Source organism: Telopea speciosissima, chromosome 2 (genome assembly GCF_018873765.1).
Source record: "Telopea speciosissima isolate NSW1024214 ecotype Mountain lineage chromosome 2, Tspe_v1, whole genome shotgun sequence".
NCBI lineage: Eukaryota > Viridiplantae > Streptophyta > Magnoliopsida > Proteales > Proteaceae > Telopea > Telopea speciosissima.
In genome coordinates, this window is record NC_057917.1 from 78,667,365 (window position 1) to 78,678,457 (window position 11,093).

Below are 11,093 nucleotides of genomic sequence, written 5' to 3' on the forward strand. Positions count from 1 at the left end.
GTTTCACAAAAGCATAGGTTCAAGTACCCTGTTGTGAAAGCTCTGTTCTAGAGGCCAAGCCCTTGAACTGACTATGACAGAGTCAGGATTTGACGGCCAAAAGACATGACTATAGTCCTATCCACAGGAGAGAACCCATTTTTGTCTTGACAACGATCATTCTGTTTCTGGAAGTTGTACTAACAGCTCGCAATCTGAAATGTCTATAGAAAGCCGGGATCATTCATGAAGAAGCCGGCAAAGAAGGTTGGAGTCACCATTTGACTCAAATCCCCAAGGTTTCCCATGTTTGACGGATTGTGCTGGTAATCCAGGCTCATGTTTTACTATGCATACATCTACTACATCTGAGTTTTTGCCAATAAAATGAGCAACAAGAGAAATCCCCATATATTACGGATTTGGATCTAACTGATTACTTGCGAGAGCCACATCAAGAGAATGGTGGAAGGACTGACATGCATCCTACCCACAAAAACATTATACGAAATTACACAGAATGTAGACAGAAGCAGTATGCAATGGACTATGTATATAAACACAATATATTTTCCGAAAATTATAAATTCTTGACAGAACCTCCTCATTCTCTATGATTAGCAATCAAGGCAACAAAAAACTACTGTTCAGATTGGACATGCTGCAAACCCTCACTTTACAGCATGATATTCAGATTAATAATGCTCAGCCATAACTTTAATGCACCTTTATTTACCACCTAAAAAATATTTTCCTATTCATGAAATGGAATTTCCTCCATTAATCTCAATGAAGAACATTGCTGGTCAGAAAGGGTAAATTATAAAATTGAAATTGGAAAGGAAAGAGTTCCTCTTATGAGTAATGTTTAGGATTTGAGGTACATTGCTGGTCAGTACTTCAAATCCTAAACATTACTCATAAGAGGGACTCTCCTTTCCAATTTATATTTCATAATTTAATTTGTTGTCACTCATTTTAAAGGTTCCAATCTGTGTCCTAATCAATATTCAAATAAGGCATGTGTTTCTAACAAATGAAATATTGCCACTTATAAAATGTCCATATAATAAGAAATAAAATGTTGCTACTTCTAAAATATTGTCCAATCCAGGTTTATAGATTAATTTTTAATTAATCCTCCATTTTTTGCTTATTAAAACAAAAGGCACAAAAGTGCTTTCAAGAAACTGAAAACAAGGATTAGCTAATATTCATCCAACCACCCAAAAAAACAAAATAGAAAAGAGGGAGAAAAAATCATTTAGATAATACTATTTCAAAAAATAAACCCTCACAACCCTAGATAGCCCAATCCAATATGCATTAACTAACAAAAGAAAACCTGAGTATCAAATCAAATCCATGATCCATGTCGTTTAACATTTTAGACAAGAAAGGATACTCTTCCCAAATACCCCACCATTTGGTTGGTTTGGTCAACATAAAACTGCCTTTGCTGCCATGGTTTTTAGAATCGGATTCGGATCGACCAATCCCAACTCCAGCTGACCTTGGGTTAGAGCAGAATTTGATGCCAATTCTTGGATTGGAATCGGTTGGAGTCTGATTCTTGATTTTGCATCCTTATTTACTACTGACAAATCAAATGATTCAAACACATGTTTACTTTATGAAATTTTTTCTTGGGGGGGGGGGGGGGGAAGTAAAACGGTCTGATTAAAATTCAAGTGGAGTCTACAAACCTGGTTGGTGTTTTTCACCACTAATAGTGCCTAGCTAAGCTCCAGATGGACTTGCCTCATCCACATCAAGACGATGAGCTCTCTTACTTCCCCTCAACAGTCCTTCATCTGTTGACGGTTGGGAATCTCTCGTTTCAAGAGCATAGTGAGAATCTATCTCATCACCACTCTCCTCAGCTTGTGGATTGAGGGATCCTCCCATCCACACAGTTTCTGCAGTATTAGTGGAAGATCCTCCAACATCATTGTAGGACCAAGTGAAGAAATCTGCTACTATCTCCCTGACAATAGATTCTTGGTTAGGCATTTGCTGCTCAGATTCTTTGTTTTCCAACAATAAGAGCTTCCAGAATTTCACTTTACATTCGATCACATCCCAATAGACGTCGCTTTTGAGACGAACCCCTGAACCTTTTATGTTAATGGCATCTATTCCTTCCAATGGAAACCCAAACCAGTCAAACCCTTTGAAGCAGTGAATGTAGATTATATCTCACTCAGCTGTAAATTCAACACCTTTAATTCCATTGCAGTAACACTCCGGGTCCTTCTATCTTTTCGACGAATTGAAGCTTCAATATATAGAATAATGGTTATTGAATTACCCTCTTGCGGATACCCTTGTACCACTTTTTGCTTGCTGAATGAAAAAACAAGACACAAACTTAACCCCTTATAAATCCCACCATTAACAAAATTCAACGAATCTTTTTAGGAACCAATTCTTGATAACTCATCGACTACAAGTGTTCCCTGTAAATAAGAGCAGAGGAAATGATAGGACCCGTCAATCATCAATTTATTAAGAAAAAACTATTAAACTGAAAGTTAATTTCTAGAAGTTTCAATGAGAGTTAGGAACAAAAAGACAGAGATGAACCTGGCCATGTATCTTCCTTGGAGTATCTGTTATGGTGCTGCAGTAATACATTGTCAATTGTTCCAAGGAGTCTGTTTCTTCAACGCCTCGAATCTCCTCCAAGTTTATACAATTACAAAGTTCTACTGCCCTCAGTTTTTTTAGGCTTGAAAAATCTGGAAGTTTCTGTAATGAATAGCAGTCTTCTACAATCAAGGAGGTTAAGGTCGAGGGAAGCTCTGGGATTGACTCAAGCCTCATGTATCCTTTCAATACTAACTTGTGAAGCTGTGGAAGACAAAAAATCAAGGGTGGGAGAGAACATTCAAGCTTGTTCTCTATTTTAAACTCCACTAAACTTTGGAACATTAAAGAGTCGTCCGGTGAAGGTAAAATACCGGTTCCACTCAGTTCAAGGTGAACCAAAGAGTGTAGATCACCAATGGACTTAGGCAACTTGTTTAATGACTCACAGCTAGAGAGATTAAGGCTTTTGAGAGAACTAAGCCTGCAAATACTGTTTGGAAGTTCTTCAATTTTTGTCCCTTCAAGCGAAAGTTCAACCATAGACTTTAGATCACCAATTGACTCAGGCAACTTGTTTAGTGATTCACACCAATCGAGATAAAGTCTTTCGAGAGAACCCAATCTGCAACTACTGTATGAGAGTTCTTCAATTTTTGTCCGAGACAATAGAAGTAGAACCAGAGATTTTAGATCACCAATTGACTCAGGCAAATATTTGAGTGATGAGCTCTTGAGTATTAGACGTTTGAGAGAACTCAACCTACAAATACCATTTGTTAATTCTTCAATTTGTGTCCCATCCAAGTCAAGCTCAACCAGAGATTTTAGATCACCAATTGACTCAGGCAAATTTTTGAGTGATGAACGCTTGAGAATTAGACGTTTGAGAGAACTCAGCCTACAAATAGTATTTGGGAATTCTTCAATTTGTGTCTCATCCAAGTTGAGCTCAACCAAAGATGTTAGATCACCAATGGATTTGTGTAAGTAAACCATCTTTTTGCATCCTCCAAGATCCAATGTCTCTAAGTTAGGAAACCTTGAAAAGTCAGGGGATTCAGATAGATGATCACATTGAGAGAGAGAGAGAAATTTCAACTTTTGGAATCGCTGTCAAACAAAGAAATGGATATAAGATACTGTTATCAACAAGATGAGAAGAAAAAGATGAAAAGGATAAATACTACACCTGATTTTCATTTTGAAGATTGTCTGTCCAAGCTTGTCTAATCAGGCTCCTTGATAAGTCCATATGAACTAGTTTCTGGAGATAAAAATTGGCTGGTAGAATTTCCAGAGGGCACCTCCTCCAACTGAACCATCTTAAACTAGAAGGAAGATGTGGAAAGTCTCCTTCGAAGTGTGCTCCATCAACATAGAGGAATCTTAGCTTGGACATCAATGCAAAGTCTTCCCTATGTAGGCATTCGCTTGGAAACAACTCACAAAAGCATAGTAGGATGCCTTCAATCTTTGAAGTTCCCTGTAGTGTTTAAAACAAAAAAGGAACATGATGCGCACAAATCCAATGGGAAGAAAATGAAAAAAGAGATACAAAGAAGAACTCATTGAATGTACTTCATATTTATTATGCTGGGTTCTCATGGACTTTATTAATGTCAATAAGCTAGGATAACATATTTACATAGAAATGAAAAAAGGGTCAAGGAAAAAAGTCTTACCTTGTGTTCTTCTAACACTTCTAAGATATCATTACGCGACCACAACCTACTCTGTTTACCAGGCTCCCTAGGATTTTCTTCTGAAACAATGCCCCTTCCCATGGCTTGAATTTGATCATGCATCCTTAGCTCATCATAGGAGCTCATAGATTCTCCATCAGAATAAGATACTCTATTGGTAAATTTTATAAGGGACCTTTGAGTGAGTTTTTTTATTGTTGACACCGAGTCAAACCCACAAGCATCCCATAGTGAAATTACAGTTTCTTTCCTCCATCCAACGAAAAAGCATGCAGCATCAAGAAATATAGATTTCTCATCCTCTTCTAGATTATCAAAACTTATCTTTAATTTCTGGTGGACCTCCATGTTAGGATTTCTTTGCAATTTTTGTAACATACTTTGCCAAACTGCTTTTTCTGTTACGTTAAAGAGAGCAGAACCCAACACTTCTAGAGTTAATGGCAATCCTCCTGCCAAGCATAGCAAATTGCGAGAAAGCTGTTTATAATCTTCGGGAGGTTGGTCACTTGAAAATGCATGCAAACTAAAGAGTTGAAAAGATTGCTCATCATCCAATTCTTCAGGCCGGTATCTTTTATCTTCATCAACTTTAGCCAACTCTAGAATATGTTCATCTCTACTTGTTATTATAATCCTACTTGCTGGACCAAACCAATTGAATTCAATAGCCAGAGCATCAAGTTGAGACCGACGGTCAACATCATCAAGAACAAGAAGAACATTTTCTCCTTGTAGTCTTTCTTTATTCAATTCTTTGCCACTATAAACATCCAATATTTTGTCATCCACTTTCTTTTTGGAGACACTATAAATAAGTTGTTCTTGTAGAATAACTAGACCATTTGGTCCTGCTGCTTTTTCTCTGATATTTGCAAGAAAGCCAATCCTATGAAAGCTTTTAAAAATGCGATTGTAAAGAGTCATTGCTATGGTTGTCTTCCCAACGCCACCCATACCATAGATTCCCAGGATTGGAACACCTTTGAAGCCAGAATTAATTAGAGATAATAGATCTTGTACACGTTCATCTAATCCAATAGGATTTTTAGCATCACTCAAGCGATTGCTACTCAGCTCCCTCAAAGCCCAATCAACAATTAAGTCGACTAGCTCTGATTGATTCCTGCATTTATTTCATATCAAGAAGAAATAAAATAACAACTAACATAGTTAGAATCTTAAGCAAAATATAGGAAAGATGAATATAAATTTTTTATCAAGTAAAAATGGGAAAACTACATTACATGGTCTCGTTTAGGAAAGGCTTCCTACATGGCCCACTCTCATATATTGTGCCACATGGACGGGTGACTGACAACTTATCCTTGTAGGAGTAATTTTATGCCATATGGATTGACCACATCTATTCAATTAAATAGCCCTCCCCACATATAGCTTAACCGCGTGTATTCAATCAAATAGCCCCCATGTATATCTTTGGATATCCGTTTATCCATGCACCCTTCCACAATTCCTAGTTTTACTTTGTCACTTGGCAAACTCCAATTTATGCCCCCATCTGATCTTTCGAATAGCAGTTATTTGTGTAACTGTACTTTTTTTTTCAATATTGAAAAATCTTATGGCTCCATTTATTTTCATGTTAAAAGGGGAAAAAAGGTTTCTTGTAAACTAAATTTTTTTTATTGTTTATTTGGTTCAGTTCAAATATCCAAGACATAGTTTTACTGTCGGACATGCTCTGACACTAATCTCTTCCTACCCTAGAATTCCTCCTCAAGAGAAATCTATCTATTTCTAATTGTTGTCTATGTTGGACCTCTTAAGAAAATGTGGATTACCTCTTCTTTCTTGCTCTTTTTCATCATCAAAGAACTATAATTCTCTTTTAAAGAGAACGGGAGGTGGATCTTAAAAAATTTCAGTGGTAAGTCAATATGTGACTATATTGAAAATCTTGCATTTAGTGTTGTGATTCAACATGTTTGATGAGAAATGAATAAAAGAAGATGGACATCCTCATTGTGTACTATAGAACAGATTTGGGAAGCCATTACTTTTGATATCAGAAATAAGTTTATTCTCATTCATTCTTCGAGCCCAGATACTTTAAGAAATAGGCACATCTTTCTGTTAGTTGTCCCTCCCCACCAAGGGTTTTGATATATCATCCTTTGGTTATTGTTTTAAGCTTACTTTTGTTTGGGGTGTCCCTTACACCTTAATGGTTTCAAGGGTGCATTTTTCTCTTTTCCTTAATATATTTTTCATTCACCAAAAAAAAAAAAAAAAAGGCATTGAAGAAATAAGAACACTTTACATGGAGGAAAATTTTTATACAAAATATTATTTACATGATTAAAAAAAATTACAAAAAATTGAAAATGGTCTATGGGGAAAAGCTTTTTGACACATAGAAGGCCAGAGCATAATCTGACACAACAGCCATATGATAACTTATATTAATCAATTGACCATATTGGTGATTCCTTAGATCTTATTTAAGGATAGACAAGATAATCAAATAAGCAGGTAAACTCCAAAAATTCTTCCACAAGTCTTAAAGCTAACAACACTAAATTGTATGAGGTTGATTGTGTACCTTAAAAATAAATAAAAGATCTAACAAAAGAGAGGGGAAAAAAAAAAGAATACCATTATTCAAAAGAAGTTTAAGGGATTCAAATTACCCCTTTACTTGCTTGAGATCATATCCCTTAAGTCCTCCTACAACAGTCAATGCTTCCTTCCAAATCTCTAAGGTCTGAGCATCAAATTTCTCCAGGTGTTTCTGAAATGATCCTTCAAAGCTTCCGGTCTGACGGCGAACATCTGCTGGGTCAACATCGAAGAATATGGGCAGAATTATTTGACCGTTTGATCTATGGCATCTAACTATTTCAACCAGTTCCATGAGGCACCATCTACTATCCGCATAGCCTTTAGAGAAGACAGGAATTAAGATTTTGGAAAAATAATGGTAAACAAGGGAGACAAGTTCATTCCCATCTGGCCGCCACCCCTGTTGGGTCATTTCTGAGAACAACTTCACTGCATCCCAGTCCCATGAATTCTGCATGTACCCTGCAATCATCGTGGTCCACGACACAACATTCTTAAGAACCATCTGATCAAATAATAATTGCCTACCAATTTTCACCCTATGACACTTTTGAGTATAAATCTATGAGCACATTAATCACTGAAATATCGGTTTCGGTTCCATTTCTCAACACATAGGCATGTATCTGTTTCCCTCCTTCAAGAAACTCTAACTTTGAACAAGCACTTGTCGCACTGGAGAGAACATATAGATCAGGAAGGACATCAGTTTTCAACATTTGGATAAACAACTGCAGTGAAACTTCACTTCTTCCACTTTGTGAATACCCAGTAATAATGGTAGTCCAAGTGACCGGAGTCTTCGTCACTAGATCATCAAAAACCAATCTTGCTTCTTCTATCTCTCCATTCTCGGTGGTGGAATTGGTAGAGGTAGAGGTGGAGGAGTTGGAGATGGCGCTGGCGGTGGGGTTTCACGGTGATGATGGTGTTAATGGTGGGTGGCGGTGGTGGTAGTATTGGATATCTACATTGTAGAAGATGAAGACTTGGGGAAGATGAGGGGATTTTGGTCTTTTCAGATTCGGGCAAAGGTCTTTTCAAATTTTAGAAAAGATAGACGAAAGGGTTGTTTGGTTATTTTTTAGCATTTAACGCCTGCTTGGTGTGGATTTAAATGACTTCATGGGTGTAAAGTAGGGGTTCGTGGAATTTTCAAGGGATGCGTGTGGATTTGTCCGAACCTTAGAGGGGCATGAGGAATATTGGACGCATTTTAGGAGGTATGCGTATTTAACCCAAAAAAAAATCATGTTAAATAATAATATTTAAAAAAAAAAAAACATAAGAAAATTACAGTATTAAACAAAACCAAGTTTCACTTTATAAAACTAACCATCCAATCTTTACATTAATAAACGGGAAGTAGTTTTCTATCCGGGAGTGTGACCTATGCCAACAGGAGAATAATCCTCTTCAATTCCCAAAAATTATGTAGTGCGGCATTTCGAGGTGGAGATGTCGACACCTGACAGCTCTGACATCCAACAGTGTCGAGCTTGAGAAGGAAAAAAAAAAAAGAAGTCAATGAGCTCAAACTGTTGGATGTCTAAACTGTCCGATGTCGGCATCTCTAACCCAAACTACCACACTGCGCACATTAGAGAATTGTAGAGGATTAAAATCCACACAAGCACTTCCATGTATTTATCTCTCTATTCATTAAAACAAAAGGGTAGGTGCATCTTTTCATATAGGGAAGAGAGAGATAGATTCATGGGAGTGCTGGCGAACAAAAGTTCTTTTTCCTCTTAAAAAATATACCTAAAACAAACATTGCCATAACAAAAGTGACCAAAACAGTGTCCACTCTACGTTTCCTAGTGTATGCTTGATAAAGTAAGTATTTTCGCTCCAAAAAGTACGATTGTGATATTCATTGTGAAAGCACAACAATAGCAACGGACAAGAAAAGTCCGAGAGAGGAGGATTGCAGAGCCTGATTTACCGGTGGCGAATTTCTGGGGGTAACGAAAGCCAAAGGAATGGCTTGTGAGAGCCCAAGGGGATGAATTGGTAGAAGAAGAATGAGGTCTGTGGTGCCCAGGAGGAACAAGACAGTAGCATTGAAGATGCCAACGACCATGATTTGGGGGCTGCTAATGTGGGTTTGGGACTCAGAGATAGCGACGGCGGCAAAGGATTTCATGCACTGGACAGCCATGGAATGCCGAAGAGAAAGTCTGCGATGTGTTTAGCACTGTTGGATGAAGCATCATCCACATGTCCAGCTCTCAGGCCCGAACTGCAAAGCACCTCAAGATAGACGGAATTGCAGAGGATTTTAATTCATCCTTAACTTGTATGGATTCTTAGAATCCAGACCCACAAAATGCTGCCTTAATCAAAGCAAGGGGAAAGAGATCACTTGTACTCTCCAGATCGAATTTTCTGGGGATCAGGCAAATACACTGCACATTGGACCGGCGACAGTGTAGCAAGATGAGATGACCTAGCATACTCAATTCCATCTGTTTCCAATTTTGGACTCTGGTGAATTCCAATAGTTGGATCTGATACCTGCAGGTTTTCACAGGACATCACTTAGGAACTTTGCCCTCGTTGGATTCAGGTAAAAGCATAAGGACTTGTAAATATACCCACATGTCACAAGCGTATGAAATGTTTTCTCTGGATTTATGAAATTTGTTATGCATCTAGGAGCATTATATCCTTTTCCCAGAGACTATTCAGAGAAGCAGAAAACATGTCAATAGCTCTCTTATCCTTCATTTATTTATTTTATTTTATTTTATTTTATTTTTTTGGTGGTGGGTGGGGAGATGACCATTTGCAGGTATCAATCCCTTTTCAAGACCATGATCAAATCATATAGATTCCAAACAAATTTAAGCAAAATACCATCATATTCCCAATGTTGATCATGTAGCACAAAGTCAACCTTAAAAATTTCTTCTGCATATAGTCTAACCCTTAAAGAAGCCACAAGTTGAAGAGCTCCCAGATGAATGGTATGCAAAAGGAAACAAAGAAAAAACAAGAAAACAAACAGGCGGTTGCTCTGTGATTGGAGAAAGAAATCCAAAGACTCTTAAAACATAACATACAAAATGCTAGCAAGTAGCAACAGATGATTGCATGAGACAAAACAATGGCTTCACTTACAAGATATACGATTAGTGTCCTTGAGAAATTTCCTATTGGATTCTCCCAGTACTTATAGAAACACAAACAGTAACCACTAAATCTAGGACAAATTTCTCACCATCAGCTGCTCTAGAATATTTTAAAGACGGCAATAAGGATCATTAATTGCAGACAATGGGGTAATGCTATTCTTTAACCCTACTAAAATCTGGCCTAAATTGTTGGTAAAAGGATCAATTGCTCACAAGGAATGTAGTGAATATTTGGGGAAGTTGACTCCAACTCTTAGAATTTTGAAGTAGTTTCACAAAAGCATAGGTTCGAATTCCCCATGTTTGACAATTCAAGCTGGTAACCCAAGCTCATGCTTCACCATGCATACATCTGCTACATCTGAGTTTTTGCCTATAAAGTGAGCAATGAGAGAGAAATCCACCAGATTATGGATTTGGATCTAACTGGTTACTAGTGAGAGCCACAACAAGAGACTGGTGAATGGACTGACATGCATACTACCCACAAAAACATTATACGAAATGACACAGATTGTAAACAGAAGCAGTATGGAATGGAATAAGTATATGAACGCAAGATATTTTCTAAAACTCATAATAATTCTCGACAGAACCTCCTCATCCACTATGATTAGCAATCAAGGCAACAAGAAAGTACTGGTCAGATTGGACATGCTGCAAATCCTCACATTAGCAGGATATTCAAGTAAGTAATGTTCAGCAAAAACCTTGATGCACCTAAACAATACTAATTATCTAAATAATATTTTCCTATTTATGAAATGGAATTTCCACCAGTAATCTCAATGAAGAACATTGCTGGTCAAAAAGAGTGTACTTAAAATCCTAAACATTACTCATAAGAGAGACTCTTTCCTTTCCAATTTCAGTTTCAGAATTTAATTTGTTGTCACTCATATTGAAGGTTCCAATCTGTGTCCTAACCAGTATTCAAATAAGGCATGTGTTTCTGACAAATGAAATATTGCCACTTCCAAAATGCCCATTTAAGAAATGAAATGTTGCTACTTCTAAAATATTGCCCAATCCAGATTTATAAAATTTTAATTAAGCCTCCATTTTTGCTTATTAAAACAATAGGCATAAAAGT

The 11,093-nt window shown here is 37.2% G+C and overlaps 1 protein-coding gene across 1 annotated transcript; it reads right to left on the minus strand.

The window, feature by feature from the left end:
• Positions 1-4,190: 4,190 nt before the first annotated feature.
• Positions 4,191-7,332, minus strand: LOC122651174 (disease resistance protein RUN1-like). The gene is made up of 2 exons (XM_043844488.1): positions 6,929-7,332; positions 4,191-5,400 (listed from the first exon to the last, which is right to left on the minus strand). Exons 1-2 carry the CDS (start codon positions 7,330-7,332, stop codon positions 4,191-4,193), a joined length of 1,614 nt encoding a protein of 537 aa, XP_043700423.1.
• Between the last annotated feature and the right edge of the window lie 3,761 nt (positions 7,333-11,093).

Bases quoted from the DNA above. Each gene is read 5' to 3' on its own strand.
- LOC122651174 (XM_043844488.1), bottom strand. From the start codon at position 7,332: ATGATTGCAGGGTACATGCAGAATTCATGGGACTGGGATGCAGTGAAG. The intron at 5,401-6,928 runs GTAATTTGAATC...AAATAAATGCAG, and splicing joins GATCTCAAGCAAGTAAAGGG to GAATCAATCAGAGCTAGTCG.